Source organism: Argopecten irradians, chromosome 12, assembly GCF_041381155.1.
Source record: "Argopecten irradians isolate NY chromosome 12, Ai_NY, whole genome shotgun sequence".
In the NCBI taxonomy this organism is placed as follows: Eukaryota; Metazoa; Mollusca; class Bivalvia; order Pectinida; family Pectinidae; genus Argopecten; species Argopecten irradians.
Window position 1 is genome coordinate 32,719,525 of NC_091145.1, and position 16,824 is coordinate 32,736,348.

The 16,824-nt window shown below is 33.6% G+C and overlaps 1 protein-coding gene across 2 annotated transcripts; it reads left to right on the plus strand.

Moving 5' to 3' along the window:
• The first annotated feature begins 218 nt into the window (after window positions 1-218).
• On the plus strand, window positions 219-16,616 carry LOC138304637 (1-aminocyclopropane-1-carboxylate synthase-like protein 1). Of its 2 annotated transcripts, XM_069244808.1 has the most exons (13): window positions 220-740; window positions 1,308-1,367; window positions 2,634-2,704; window positions 3,480-3,549; window positions 3,998-4,064; window positions 5,163-5,257; window positions 5,926-6,000; window positions 6,416-6,516; window positions 7,009-7,138; window positions 7,758-7,899; window positions 8,186-8,328; window positions 15,914-16,067; window positions 16,358-16,616. In XM_069244808.1, exons 1-13 carry the CDS (start codon window positions 627-629, stop codon window positions 16,399-16,401), a joined length of 1,266 nt encoding a protein of 421 aa, XP_069100909.1. In that variant the 5' UTR covers window positions 220-626; the 3' UTR covers window positions 16,402-16,616. The 2 variants fall into 2 exon arrangements, with proteins under 2 accessions (XP_069100910.1, XP_069100909.1); XM_069244809.1 differs by lacking the exons at window positions 2,634-2,704; window positions 3,480-3,549 and having other exon boundaries at window positions 219-740.
• Window positions 16,617-16,824: the final 208 nt, after the last annotated feature.

A 16,824-nucleotide genomic window follows, 5' to 3' on the forward strand; every position in this document is an offset into this window, starting at 1 on the left:
ACCCTTTGCTTACAAAAAAGATTTATTCACTTATTCGTTCTTCTCTTAATGCAAAATAAATAAGTCTTTAGACAGATTTATCAAATAAATCAAGCAAGGGCCCTTTATGACCATGGAAAATGAAGAGAATTGAATCACTGCAAAACAGACTTACCGTATTTTAGCAAAATAAATATCTTCATCTATTATTAATTATAAAAAAAAAATAATGTAAGGGGATTGAACTGGGTCGAACTATTGTTCAGAGGTCCCAGGTTCGAGCGCCGGTCTAGCCAATTAATTTCTCCACTCCTGTTACAAATACATAAGTGATATATACAAACATTGAGGTTTTTAACCGATCTCAATATCAAAGATAATGTCCAAAAAATGAGTCATATGAGTATTGATTAGCACGATAACACTTACGTCATGATAACGTAAAACAAAATCACCGGTTATATCCGCCTAATTCGTGAACTTTCATCCTGGTATTTATCATTCTGACATCATCATACACAGTACGCCAGGAATGTACGATTAAAGTGCATGCAAGAGATCTGCACATTTCCCAGATAAGGATATTATTAAAACCAGAATTCTGCGTATGTAAGTACCATCACATAAGATAGAGTTTACCTAACAATATGGCGGGTATGTTGTCTAAACGTGCTGACAGAGCATTGGAGACCACAGATTTTCTAGGGAGTTACCTTCTTCAAGCACTTGGAAATGCCTACAACCCGATAGATAATCCGAAGGTAAGTTAAGTATTAGCTTAATCAATTTATTTTGATAAACATTATTTGCATGTTGACGTTTTGACCTCAATTACGTAAGTTTTATTTTTCAGGGAACTATTATATGTATGATCATGTTATTTAAGCAATAAGACCTACTTCTTTCGATGATAATCTGATAGATCTAACCAATAGAAATATGTGTACCATATTATAGTTGTATATGCCATAACTGCTCAAATATTTTACCTGTTGATATTTCTTCGGAAACCTACCAAAAAGTGTTGATAAACCAGCATGCCGCTTGAAAGAAATGTAAAAATCCTTGTTTCTAATACTATGTGTACGTTTAGATGAGTACCTGTTGAACAAAACACTTTACAATTACAGATGATAATGTAAAAAAAATCTAAAATAAGGTTGAAGACCACTGCATGTTGCCTCTGTTTGATCATGTGTACCCATTTTACCGCACAGTAAATTTAAATACATTATGTATGTATCATTTGTTATGCTTGCATTATATTTGTGATGATACCAATAATGAAACAACAGGTAACAGGTGTTTATTCCAACACTGGGTTCTAGGGCATAGTCAACCTTGGAACGGTGGAGAACAAAACGTGCGAAGACTTATGGATTAAAAAGGTAAATAATATACTTTTTGGCATGTTGCTCTTCATGTTTCCCACGTATAAAAACTGCTTTAGATTAGGGTTTTTTCTTCTATCAAAGTTGAATATCCGGTCAAGTCCATTTTCCTGCTTTTTTCTGTTCCTTTTGATTTAACAGAGTTACTTGCCTTTGTTTTACTCCGTCAGTGCTGACGGAGTGAAACGAAGGGAAGTAACTCTGATATATCAAAATACATTCCGCTCGTATATTATTATAAAGTTCATCGTACTTAAAAAATCACAAAATTCCTTTGCAGTGAATTGATCGATATGTCATTATCTATTTATTTCTCATTTTGTATCGACTTACAAGTTTAACAGTTTACCTAATGTTTAGTTATTTTATATTAGTTTTAAAGCTTATCGTTGACATAGTGATAATGATATTTTTGATTTCCCAAAAGAGCAAATGTCATTTTTTGTTTTATTACGTAATGTTTTGACTTCTGTCGACTATATATAGGTTAAGACTGCTTATCCAGATGCTAAATGAGGGTTAGATGTGATGTCATCAGATAAGCGATAGACAAGGGTTCGTTATCGTTCTAATAGGTAGAACTGCTTGAAGTTATAGTCACCGATTGAACAAACACTTCAAAAACTTTGAGAACACACCAATCTTTTAGGCAGTATACCAAGTATCAGTTTATGTCATAAATATTGTAAGACACGTGCAATAACACTATTGTGACGTCACAGGTATTCTTGATGTCATAATCTATATATGACGTCGCATGATTGTCTAAGTAGACGGAAACGTCACATTTGAGCTAGATTACTTTTGTTTTATATAGAGACGAAACTTAAAAGTTTTTAGAATCTTACACTCGTGACTATGTGATATGAAATTTATCATATTCGTTAAATAATCTGATATACCACTCGCGTAAAGGCACGTGGCATATCGAATTATTTAACTCGTTTGATAAAATTCCACATAGTCACTCTTGTATGAAACTCTATATATAAGTAATCGTTTTTTGATTGGGTTTTTTTCATAGGAGTATTTTTTGTTTACTTTGTCTGTTTTCAAATATTGAACACTAATTTATTACTTCGTTTATTTAATAGGTCAAACTGCACACCAAACGGCTTATCAGTCAGTAATGTGGAAAACGCCACATTGCTTGTGATTGCCTTTAATTGATTAACTTTAAAACACGAATGCATTATGTTAAACATTATATCATATTTACATAAAATGTTTCGGGCCCCAAACCAATTTTCTTTTGAATTGCAGATTGGAGAATTAGCACCTTTAATTGCAGATAAAATGTCATTATACTATTGCAACTTTTCGGGATTCGAATTGTAAGTCAGACGCCATCTTATATTACTATTAATTGTTATTTCACGTTTTCAAATTTATATGTAGCATCAAAAGTACTGAATTCTCCACAATAATGTATTGAAACACTATGTAGTCCTTTAAGATGTAAAGCACTTTATCTTCGCGTATACAATTTTTCTCGTCTTCGTTATTAATTGCCATTACACAAATTCCCGATCAAGGACTGATATAAAAAAATCGTGTATTCACATACATGTTTTTGATTTTACGATTATTCGAGTAACATTTGAATTCGTGTTCTAGCTATCTCGCGAAATAACAAGAAAATTTGTACATCGCTTAAAGATGTTTTTCTCCGTCTCCCTACATCGCTTAAAGATGTTTTTCTCCGTCTCCCTAAGTTTTAAACTTTCGATATTTACCGACTTTTGTATAGTCCGCATTCGCAAAATTATTCAACAAATAAATTGAAATATTAGAGATTCCTATCTTTACGGGTATCGCCGATGTCGGTCCCGTGATGCAACTCGGTTTTTCCGATATTACCCGATAGTTTGAAACATGGCGTTGACTGGTGGATCTTTCAAAACGTGTGATATTTCATGCCACATTTACCGCTATGTCAATAGTATTTTGGTGCTTTGATGGATCTGAACCATCATATATAAGCATCCACATTCACACATTGTATGTTTTATGAGAGTTTGTGATGGTGAAAATTGCAAGAAATACAACTTTAAATAAACATTTTACTGTAAATCACATTGAGTCTAATTTTATTCATTTTTATTATAGTCTGCGTCGAAACATAGGAACGTTTTTAGCAAGGAAGTTGGATTTACCGAAGCCACTTGATCCACAGGAGGTTAACGATTTTTGTCTTCAATTATTTTTAATTTATTTTTGACTTAAGATGAAAAGTTGATGAACGGTCAAGTTGTCATTATACTGATGTATACACCTGTTTCATTGTTATGATAATTGGTTTTACTTAAATATTTAAGTACTTATATGTAAATATTTTTACTTCCAAAGCAAACCACGAACAAAAAGTAATAACAAATGCTACTACATGTATTTTATTTCTTTACATTAAAACAGATTACGGATACTAATGTATACCTCTATTGATGCAACTAGTAGGTGTCTTTCTTTGTGAAAATCATTCAAAGACATGGACAAACATGAATGATATTTTATAAGCATTAACATATTGAAAGCTCTTTCTGATTATTGAGAATGAAATCAAATTGCATAACGAGAAGATGTTATATGCATACAATGTAATGAGGTAGTGTGGCTGTCGTTTTCAGATTGTTCTACAAGATGGTGTTACAGGTATTCTCAATGCTGCAGCATTAGCGATCGGTGATGAAGGTGGTAGGTCATATGCTTATTTCTAGCATTTCGAATTCATAGCCTTACTTGGACTTGAAACATTTACCTCGTACATATAAGAAGAGGAAATTAAATTACATGGGAAAACGTAGTTGAAGTTCAAAGGTTATATAATCGCAAAACGTAATATTATCAAGATACTATAGGCCATGGGCTAGAAGGGTTCCACATGCATCCCCCCATAAACCTCCGAACCATATTTTTACTGAACCCTTATGACCCACTGATCACAAATCAAAATGTTAACATTGCATAAGTTGGGATGAACTTCCGGTTATGACGTCATAAAGATGGCCGCCATGTCGAATTTCACTAAAAATTGAAAAATAGTCATAACATTGACATTTTTAACCGAAGTAGACAAATAAGGTATCAAAATGACCACAATTGAACAACACCATTTTTGAGCTTAAAATAAGATTTTTTTCATTTCCTTCGTAGAAATCACTACATATATTGAATTTTTTGGTCCTGATATGTATTTGTTGTTCAATTGTGGTCATTTTGATACCTCATTTGTCTACTTCGGTTGAAAATGTCAATGTTATGACTATTTTTCAAATTTTAATGAAATTCGAGAGGTGTTTTTTTTTTGGGGGGGGAGGGGGATTGCATGTGGGACCCTCCTAGCCCATGGCCTACTAGTTATAAATAATTTCCTAATTTTGATAAATCGAGCACAATATATTCGTGTGCTTATATCGGGAAGTACTTATAGAATTGTAATTTCAATCAGATTGTTTATTGATGCAAACATATTTTAGAATTTTGGTCATTGTGGAATTTCATACTATGAACATATTTACTTTAATACCTGTGAACTTTAACACAGTTTTATTCGAATTGTTTCCAATTAGATACATGGCCTTTTTGAAAACATCTCATTCTGATCTTTTGGAATTATTTTCTTCATTTCACTCCTTACTGACAGAGTGAAAAAGGGAAGTAACTCTGATACATCATAATGATGACATCGTATTCGTGATATTATGTTGGATAACGTTTTCAATTATATTTTTAATCGTGTTTTAAAAACTGAAATGAATAAGTAATGTTTTGATTATTTCTATCCCTTCCTAGACACCATTCTATGCGTTACGCCCTCATTCGGCCGTTTCCGTAACGACATAGAAGATGTAGCCGGAGTCCGTTTCTACGAAGTTCCAATGTTTGAGGTATTAGATAGCAAAAGTACATAAGATAGCATAACAATAATAGCGTTTTAACATGTCAAGTACCTTTTGTATATGTTAAAATATATGGTAAACGAAAACAGTAATTGGAGTATTAGCGGATTAGAAAATGAGTCACGATATTAGTTCAAAATTGAAGGTCCATGTTTAAGATTCGCAGAAGCTTAACTTCACTGACACATAATATTTGCTGCTGGAGAATATATATATTTGTGTGTGTTTTTTCCAGCTATACTTTTATTGAATACTACTTATTACTTATGTGTAAAGTTGACTACAAATTCATGCATACCCGATAGTTCAGGAGTTACAATCACTGATGTTGTTACTAACCCTTGGCTATCTTCATAGTAGAAGTGGAGGCAGTTTAGGAGAATAGCACTGGCCATCACAGCCCTGCAGAGACTTTGAAGACTGAGAGAGCGACGAACAACTTTAAATCAACACAGTCAACCACAATGTATCGTATTACCATTCCTTTGATGTACATCAAATATCAGATTACCCGTGTCTTCTTTTGTCGTCTCCAGTTCTATTATAAGATAGTCCATGAATGGATAGATCGTCAGTGATAGTAACCCCTGGAGTATCGATGATGTCTTTCATATTATATTCACATAATATCACGAGACTATGTAATTTTCTTACAGGAGCGTGATAAAGGAGATGCGGCCGAATTCCATCTTAACGTCATTGAAAAATATTACCGCAAAGCTATAGATGAGGTTGGTCAGCTACATCTTATAATAAATATATCATTTGAGTTAAAAATTGGTAATAGTTTTCTTGTTTTACAAATTTACAAGGCGAGCGCATTTTCATGGAAAACGTATTACATATAATTATTTCAAATGTTTGTTACATAATTCTTGTTATCTATAGATAATCTGTATATGCATATTACAGGGTTATCGGCTCTTGTGGGTAGGTATCGATTGTCATGTAATGTATGTGCGAGCGTAACGTTTTACTTTCAGAGAAAACGACGCAGAAAATAATGGCGTCACAATTAATACATACCCGCAAGGGCAGGCAACTCTGCAATATGCAAAGACATAATAATAATATTTTGAGATACAATCGGAATGCTTCTAAAATGCTTCGTTTTGTAACTTTTATAAAACTTTAATAATCTTACAGGGCCACAATGTAAGAGGACTAATATTGTGCAATCCTCAGAACCCCACAGGGAAGGTTTACAGCAAACAAGAAGTGGGCACTCTGCTGAAGTTCTGTGCCAGGTATTCTGTATAACAGTTATTTGAAGACCAAGTACACCTTAGGCGTCCTTTAACTTGACTATCAATCAATATAATCACATGATTGCAATGTCTAAATAACGTCTTATATCGTTCCACAGTCAGGTGCCTTAAATTTGATATTGCTCTCCACCTTAGGCATCTGTGCTTAATATTTAAAGGCATTTATAACGTAATACATGTGTATAATATTTTACGTTTGATATTTGTTTTGTTTGTGTTAATGAATTCAAGCATATATTTATAAACTTTAAAAGCATCCACAGCAGCTTCCTTGAAGAGTTGAGTGTACTACATGCAGTATGTAGATAGTATCCTTCGGATCTTTGAAGACGTCATACACATATATTTTGACAACCACGAACGTCCTTGTATGTATAGCCATTAAATGGTGGTTTTTTTTTCCCCAAAAACGAAATTCATGTAAAAGTCACAAATATAAACAAACAACATTCATTATAAACTTATATTTAGAAAGAAAATCCATATCTTAGTGGACGAAATCTTCGCCCTGTCATGTCACGAAAAAACGAAATTTACCAGTGTCCTCCAGTGTGATATACCGGATCCAAGTCGGACACATTTCATGTGGGGATTCAGCAAGGTAAAGTGGTCACGGCATTTTCTCAATAACGTATTCCAATAAGAGGTAATATTTATTGTATATGTTCTGAAACAATTACTAACATTTCTTCTACAGTACTGCCGATAATGTTTTACATCAAATTGATAATCGATAAAAGCTGTCTATTTCCATACAATATTTTTCCCTTAAAATACTTTATAAATTACTACCACACAGTTTTGGTGGTTACGCTAGAATGTAATCATTCAGTGTAGTAAATGGATATCAAAATAATTGATTACAATGTATTACCGTTTACTCATCCTCGACATGGGTTACTATCACTGTCGTTATATCCACCACTGGACAATGTCATAGCAGCAAAACTGATGGCATTTTAGGAAGAAAAATTCAGCAATGATAGGCCTACAGAGACGATCTTTGAAGATTTACATAGAGTGTCTCTGAATTCCAAAGTCATACAGTATACCGTTATTCGATTATTTTGATTAAAGTACCAATCTACCTGTTTTATCTGTTGTCTCACACAGAGCATTCAGTGTTGCAATGGCATAATCCAGGGGTGGATATGACAATATAAATAGTAACCACTTGAATATCGAGGATGTCGTTTACCATGCGTATTGTTTTTCGACAGGATCTGTCTCTGTCGGGCTTCAGATGTGGGATGCTATACAGCAAGAACGCCCGGTTAATAAATCACCTCAGAAAATCATCAGCGTATGGCACAATCTCAGCACCTACTCAAATTATGTTAAACGCCATTATTTCTGACACTGGTATGAAAGCAAGGATTTGTTTTTTCCCGATAAATACTACATCTTAGTTCATTACCATTATAAATTATATTTTGTGACCGATAATGTGGGTTTATTAAAATCTCGTGATTTATTTTATTTTGTTATAGCATTAATTAAAATTATGTTTTTAAAGGATATCCTATTATTGCCATAAAGGTAATTTATATATTTTGATATAAGACGACGTGTGTGAAAAAAAATCTACAATTAAGTAACTTAAATGTTGATTTTTTATGTCATTCATTCTGATATTTTTTCTGCTTAGAGTGGCTTGACAGAGTATACCTGCCAACCTATCGAAAGCGTTTACAGGAAAATCTAGAGTTTATACGTGGTTGGTTGAAAAGACATAGTATACCTTTCTACTGCGGCTCAGCAGGTGGATTCATTTGGGTAAACCTTACCAAGGTTTGTATGTGTAATAATGATTCAATAGATATAGACTGTATCAACCATATGGATGTTCTGTTAGTATTGGATATAGAGTCAAACCAGTCTATAGAATAACCTTATCACAAAACCATGTAGTTTTTACGCTATAAACACCCTTTATTGTGATATGACTTTATAAAGGGTGGTCGTTACGGCAATTTTCATGATATGATCAAATGACACAAATTTGATATTTAGCTATCTACAAACATGATACAAATGGTGTTACTGTTTAAAATATACCAAAGCATTGCTTGTTGACAACTCTTTTGAGTATCGATTCCTCGGCACCCATTCTTAAATATTAGAATTACTTCCCTTCGTTTCTTTCCATGACAGAGTAAAACGAAGGGAAGTAACTCTGATAGACCGGAAGGCACGTCATCTTTGCAGATGGAAATGTTAAAGTTATATATCTTGTACCTGTGGATAACACCTCAGTGTTATGTAAACATAACATAATTTGTCATGCACACACGTATATTTATCTTTATTTTCTATCGTAGTTCCTTCCTAAAAAGACATTAGTTGGAGTCAAACAAACACAGGTCTATATACTACAAATGTAACATTACTTAATAGTCCAGCGGATTTGTACAGGAATTTGGTCAAATTATGTACTTTTTGATAAAAGCACGAAATTTGGCACATTTTCCAATATGGCCGCCACACATATTAGTTATTATATTCCTAAAGATCAAGTCATAATTATCAAAAATTATTCTAGATTGAAAAATAATAAATTTGATTTGACATAAAAAATACAACCAAAGGTAACTTTTTAGGATATGGGCCATTTCCAAAAATACCCTATGATGTCATAACGGCCATTTTCTAATATGGCCGCAACATACATCTTACTTATCGCATATCTTCGCATCAAGTTATAGTTATCAAAATTCATTAAGATTAAATATAATTAATTTGATTTGACATCAATAATATATCCAAAGGAAACTTTTTCGGACCCGGGCCATTTCCAAAAATAATCTAATAATGATGTCATGGCGGCCATTTTCCAATATGGCCGTCACACATATAACTTATTACAGTACATTCCAACAGCATCGAGTCATAGTTGTCAAAATTCATTTAAGATTTAAATATGTTAAAGGTAAATTTCAGTCTAAGAGTACATTAAAATTTGGACATATTTCGGAAACAAACCAGTTCTAATTGAAATTAGATTAGTTGGTTTTACTGTGATACGCTAGAAAAGCCCACTGTAGTGAAATGTATGTGATGTATTTAACTCGCTTACTGTCCGCCATTACACATTTTGGTCGGATGTCTTGTATGCCGAACCCTGGCCCTTGCCAGTGTAGTAAGGAATTTTTGCCTAGAACTACTCATATCGCTCGTACAGTAGTGTGATTACCTTGTTAGATGCATGGTCTTGTCTAAAAATAATTTCATCAACTCATCAGTGGTTGGTTATTGTATTTGTTGAACGCGCGTGACTTTGGTACAGGTATGGGTACAGCGTACATGTTTTAAATGCTTAAACGTATTGATCAACGATTTGGAATATCAACGGTATCAATCAAAAAACTTACCAACGTCGTAACATTTGTCAATATTTCTTGTTATATGCTTCATAAGAAATGTAGAACAATACATTTATGTCATATTTTGCTTCGTGGTTATGTAACAGAATAAACCTCACTGAATTGTCCCTATAAATTTGATTTGACATCAAAAATACAACCAAAGGAAACTTTTAAGGATCTGGACTATTTCTAAAAATAGCCTATGACGTCATGGCGGCCATTTTCCAATATGTCCGCCACATACATTTTACTTATCGCGTATCTTAGCATCAAGTTATAGTTATCAAAATTCATTTAAGATTTAAATATGTTAAATTTGATTTGACATCAAGAATACAACTACAAAACAACTTTTTAGAGTCTAGGCCATTTCTAAAAATAGCCTATGACGTCATATCGACCATTTTCCAATATGGCCGCCGTACATATTACTTAATACAGGAGTATTAGAATTAATTTATGATATGTAAATAGTTAATTCAATTCATAATAAAAATTAAAAAAAAAACTCTCACTACCTACTGTGTAGATAAGTAATGCAACCTTTCATATCATAAGAGCATGTGATGATTATTTTTCATGATCACTTTGGGAATCAAACTTCCTAATATATGTTGTATCTTTTCTTAAGATTACACTATCTATTGATTTCTCTTTATCCGTGCGACATATTGGTGCCATTTGACGATTCAATAATAGTCAATAAAAACGATTCTTCTGCTCCTGCTGATCACACAGCATAAAGTGAATGGAACGACCCGTTTGCCCATTTGCAGTTTAATGAATCTTAGGCAGCATCTTTCAGTAAAAAAAATCTAAGATAAGAAACTTAAGAGTGAAGATATATATAGCAATTGATATTATAGCAAATGCATTTACATTATATATTCATCTATAAGGCTCATTAAAAATACCTAGTAATAATTAGCATTACCTTAAGGGAGTAAATGATAGGTACATTAGAAATTCTTGCATGATACAGAGGATGTTGGGGGCAAGTGTGATCTTTTGAGCAATCCTGTACACGTTGATAGCGATAGAAGTGTTCCAAACAAGGGTACGTCTTTGTCTGACATGATGAGTAAATAATTTTTGTCTAAAGAGGAGCTTATAGTAGAACAGGAAAAAGATCCTGAAATATCCTTATTGTGTAATCGGGCTTTGAGTGAGGAAGAGGCTGAGAAAGTCCAGTCTTTCGTAGGTCAGGTGTGTTGATGCGCAAGTGACGTCCCCCCGGAATGTGTCTCCCGAGGAAGACTGGAAGATTGTCAATCAAATAGTTGTCCCACAGGTTGTAGGTATAGGCAAGGTATTCTGAGTTTGTCGTACCTATGGTAGGGCATCTAGGTGTGACCAAGACTTATAACAGGATCTTAGATCACTTCTTTTGGCCAAAGTTGAAACAGGATGTGGCGGATTTTTGTAGGTCTTGTCAGTTGGTAGGGAAACCTAATCTGTTGCACCTTTGTACCCTATTCCAGCATTTGAGGAACCATTTAGTAGAATCATTATAGTCTGTGTAGGTTCTCTAACCAAAACTAAGTCTGGGAATGAGTATCATTTAAAATTATGTGTGCTTCCACACGCTTTCCTGAATCCATTCCACTCAGAAATATGAAGGCCAATAATATCGTCAAGATTCGGTTAAATTCTTTACACTGGTAGGTCTTCCAAAAGCTGTCCAATCCGACTAAGGTTCGAATTTTTTGTCTGGTAATTTTCAACATGTCATGTACAAGCTCCAGAATAAGCAATATAAGTCTAGTGCTTATCATCCAGAGACTCGGGGTGCTTTTGACCGTTTTCATCAGACATTGAAGAATATGATGAGATCTTATTGTTTTGAAAACAATAGAGATTGGGACGAAGGTATACACTTGTTGTTGTTTGGCGTTAGAGAATCTGTACAAGAATCTCTTGGTTTCAGTCCTTTTGAACATGTGTTTGGACACACTGTACGTAATTCTTCGAAAAATTTCGAAAAAAGACAAAATTTTGGACGAAGATTCTAGAGTGAATCTCTTAGAGTATGTGTCTAACTTTAAGCAAAGGTTGACAAGGGCATGTGAATTGGTAAAAGAAAATTTGGCCGTTACTCAAACCAAAATGAAAACATGGTATGATAAAGATGCCCGTGCAAGAAGATTTGATCTAGGTGACAAAATTTTGACTCTATTACCAATACCGGGGCAGCCTTTGCAAGCTAGATATTTTGGACATTATTTTCACTGTGGTGTACCCGATCTGGAGTGGACACTTCAAGATGGCGGCCGATCAGAACGAAAACGTTGGTGTCGGTTGCAAGTGATGTTTCTGCAGAAATAAGGAGCCGATTTTTCCATAGCATGGCTAGATTTTGAGAGAAATTGAAAACGAACACGCACATCCATTCCTCTAGATCCATCATTACGTTTTATGGTTGTATTACTGCTATGAAGTAGGCGTTAGTGGCGATTTAAAAATCGAAGCGTAACAATCATTGTAAACATGCGATTTCCTGACGTTTTTGATGCTTATATACCGAATGTTTCATCACGTTTATCACAAAATAGCGTTTCTATTTGATTCTGTCAAAGCGCAACTCATTTGTAAAGTACCGCAAACATTTGTAAATTAGACTAAGATGGTGGTGTACAAGATGTAAGTTTAGACTGTGGTGTTAACTTACGGAACTCAGATGTGCTCGCAAACTTGGGCAAGAAACTATGTAATCTATCGGAAAGAGAACGAAATGAACTGGAATATCTGATATTTGATTATAAACATTCGTTTCCGCGAAACAGATGCTATATATCACGACGTGGATGTGGGCGATGCGCCACCTGTCAAGCAACATCCTTACCGTGTCAATCCTTTGAAAGAAGAACATTTAATGAAAGAAATTCAATACATGTTGGACCATGTTATCACTGAACCAAGTAAAAGTGAATGGAACTCCCCATGTGTTCTGGTGCTTTGTTTGTTTGTTTGATTTATTAACGTCCTTTTAACAGCTATGGTGTTCTGGTGCCAAAGCCAGACAAGACATACCGGTTATGTACTGACTTCAGAAAAGTAAACTCTGTCAATAAAACAGACTCTTATCCAATTCCAAGGATTGACTCACTACCATGAAATTGACTGTAAACTTACTGAAATGTGAATTTTGTCATGTAACTGTTGATTATTTAGGACAATGACTGGTAAAACCTGTTCAGGCCAAAGTAGAAGCAATTATAGATTTTCCAACTCCTGGAAGCAGGAGAGAGCTGATGAAATTTCTTGGTATGGCTGCATACTACAGAAAATTTTGTCAGAATTTCTCTGTTATAGCAGCTCCACTTACTGCTTTGTTAAAGAAAAATGTCTTTGTCTGGTCAGACGAATGTAAGTCTGCCTTTGAGAAATTGAAAGCCATATTATCAACCTCGCCAGTTCTTACAGCTTTTAGAGATTTTAATAACAGTTTAAACCGTTTGTTCATGCCAGCGATGTAGGTGTTGGTGCTCATTTGATGCAAGAAGGTTCTGAACAAATTGACCATCCAATTTGTTATTTCTCAAACTTTTTGACAAACATTAGAGAAATCATTCCACCATTGAGAAAGAATGTTTAGCATTGATTTTGGCCTTGAACCATTTCATGTGTATCTTTGCACTACAGTTGTGCCTGTGTTGTTCTTCACCGACCACGACCCTTTGACTTTCATTTGGTAAATGAAAAACAAAAATCAAAGAATTCTCAGGTGGAGTCTGACTTAGCAAGAGTACAATCTTGACATCAAACATATAAAAGGAAAAAATAATATCTTTGCTGATGCTTTATCAAGGATTTAAATGTTACTTGATATTTCAAGTAGTTTCCTTTTCAAGAAAACTTTCTTTTCTTTAAGGGAGGGGGGGGGGGGGGGTATGTGTGTGTTACGTATGGCACTAAATACATGTAGTTATTAGATAAGGGAGATAACTCCTATAGCTATATCATCAATACATCCTAGGTCATATAATTAATCTAGGTTATAGAACTTTCTAGAATATTATCATGTTTTAACATACATGTTTGTAAATTATGTTGATAATAAGTAGGGATCTAGAATGATCTATTTCCAGAAAGTTCTGTTTGTCTATTTTTAGTTAGGTATTTCTAGAAGAAGAAAGTTCTCCAATATTCTTGAATTAGGGTTTAATTAGGGTTTAGCTATATATACTCCAGCTATCCAAGGCTAATCAGAACTATAGTGAGACCTGTAATTAGACATATCAAGAATTGTACAATGCCATATTAGAGTATATTGGGAAAACTATTGTGACTTTATTTGTGGATTGTTACACCGCATAGTGTGGATTTATTTATATTGCCTGGAACTTTACAAACCATTGAATGGGGAGTGTGGTAGAATTTCGGCCGCACGCTCAGCTATGTGTGTCCCGAGTTAAAATTAGAAGCTATGGAGCCAAAGATGCCTCTAATTGAACGGCTTGTTACATTTGCATAATGGTTTAAAAGAGATTTATAGTGGTTAAATCTGTTCATTACATAGAAAAACTTCTAGATAAGAAAATCAATGTACATCCTGCGTTACGTGTGGGATATAACAGACTGACGAGAACTTGATGGGTACCCCCATTAGACAACTTTGACAGAGGCCTCTAAGTCTTGACGAAGTCTTTAAAATGTGATTGCAAGAGGTTCTCAGAGATCAGTACAAAGCTCAGCCTTTGAAGACTTTAAAGAGTTTAATCACGCATTACATGTACAATTTTGCTCATGAAAATCTAAAAATAATATGTGTAATCTCTAAAATGATTGCCCATATCCAGAACAACATTTAATGTAATCTTAAGACCCTATAGCGTATACCAAAACAGAAATCAATGTCAGTTGTAGAGGAAAAGTAAAGTACAGATTGACCCCATGAATTCTAAAAAATCTACTTTTTACCTTTAAATATTTGCCCATACCAAAAACAATACTTATAATCCAATATTGATATGGCATGCAGCATTCCATAACATATGCAATAAAACTCTAACCTTGTAATCTCGACCCAATGGGCATCTTGAAATGATTGTTACTACCCATCACAACATTTATAATACTATGTTAATCTTGAAGTCAATGTCAGATGTTACAGCTAGTTAAAAGATTGAAATATATTGAACACATTTATCATTCATATCTTTCATGTAAATCTCACTTCCAAAGTTTTGCAAATATCTATTCCTAAGTTCTGGATATTAACCTTTAGTATATATATATATATAAAGGATATTAGCGTTTAATATATATATATATATAACTTCCGTTTCAGATTATTTTTTTATAAACTAGTGGCCATTTTGGAAAATATCTATAAGAGACTGCCATGTTAACCTAAGACGAATAAAAGAATTATTTTTATGCTTAAATAAATGCGTATGTCCATCAGTAAAATTAATACCAAATGTGTCAAGGTACAACACACATATTCTCAATTACAAATGATATAATGATGTTTCCTTATTCCTTATAAATTGACGGCCATCTTCGAAAATGTCTTTTATAATGCCATGAGTCATCTAATGGGTATTAAAAGCATTATGTTATGACAAAGTTAATTTTTCTCAAAAATTGGTGACCATACTGGAAAATGTCTTTTATAATGCCATAATATTATAATTCAACTAATGGGAATTAAAAGCAATGTTTTATTACCTATTTTAAAGTGCTGAAAAGCTTTAGTAAAAATAACACTAAATATATCCAACATATAAATATTCATGAATATGAGATGAAGATTTTTTTCTTATAAATCGGCGGCCATCTTGGAAAATGGCCGCCATTTCTATATTTTGAAAAAGTCTGAGGTGGTCCGGGTCCTTATTTTGTTTCCTATATGCTTTAGTATATTTGTGCCAAGTTCCATGCTTTTATCAAAATGTGTACATTTTTTTCACGAATCCGCTGGACTATAATATCATTACCCAGCTTTGTAGCATTCTCTATTGTGCAATATTGGTTACAAGTATATTTATCTTTATTTCATTGCGTAGTTCCTTCCTAAAAAGACATATGAAGAAGAGTTAGCCTTATTTGAAAGACTACTTAAAGGCGGTCTGTATATTTGTCCTGGAAAAGAGATGTTTTCGCCTTATCCAGGATGGTTTCGGATCACTTTCTCCGTGCAGAAAGATCGACTGGCTGAAGGTAGATTCTTTTATATTCGACAATGACGTAAATATATACCTAGGAATCGAATGTGACATTTGGTTCAGAATTGTAGATAATTTCGATCACGAATTTCAAATAAAATTTTAATATATTTCATACATAGTATTCATATAAGGAAAGTAAAAGTTTCTAGTTTTGAAAATTAACTTTTCCATTAGACATATGATAATTTTCGGTATTGATCCATAATAATAAAATAACAGTATACACGCAATAAATTATACGCCTCTCACACTTCAGTTGAAACAGATTTTCATTTTGTTTAGGTCTGAGAAGGATTGAAAATAAGATCCTTTCCACATGGCTATGAATCTCTGGAGCATGTGATGTCGGTCCAAATGTGATACTTATTAAGGATAGCGTTCTTGGTTGAACAATGGTGGATTTTATTTTTATTTGTGATTAAGTAATTGAAAAGCCATAATTTGATTATAGAAAAACATTAAATTGTACGTCATTACAATTTTTGATGCCACGAACCTCTTTTCGTTTTTTTCAGAAGACAGACATATTGGTCGTTGTTTTTCATTTTTCCCATTTATCACAATTCATGTCGTGAAACTCATTGTTTTAAATGTATCAATGAAAATGTTTAATGTCTTCAAAGTCCAATTGTCCAAGTTTTATATATATATATGTGTGTGTGTGTGTGTGTGTGTGTGTGTGTGTGTGTGTGTGTGTGTATTATTAACGAGTTCCTATATTACTAGCGAATTAAACCTCAGTTGTAATG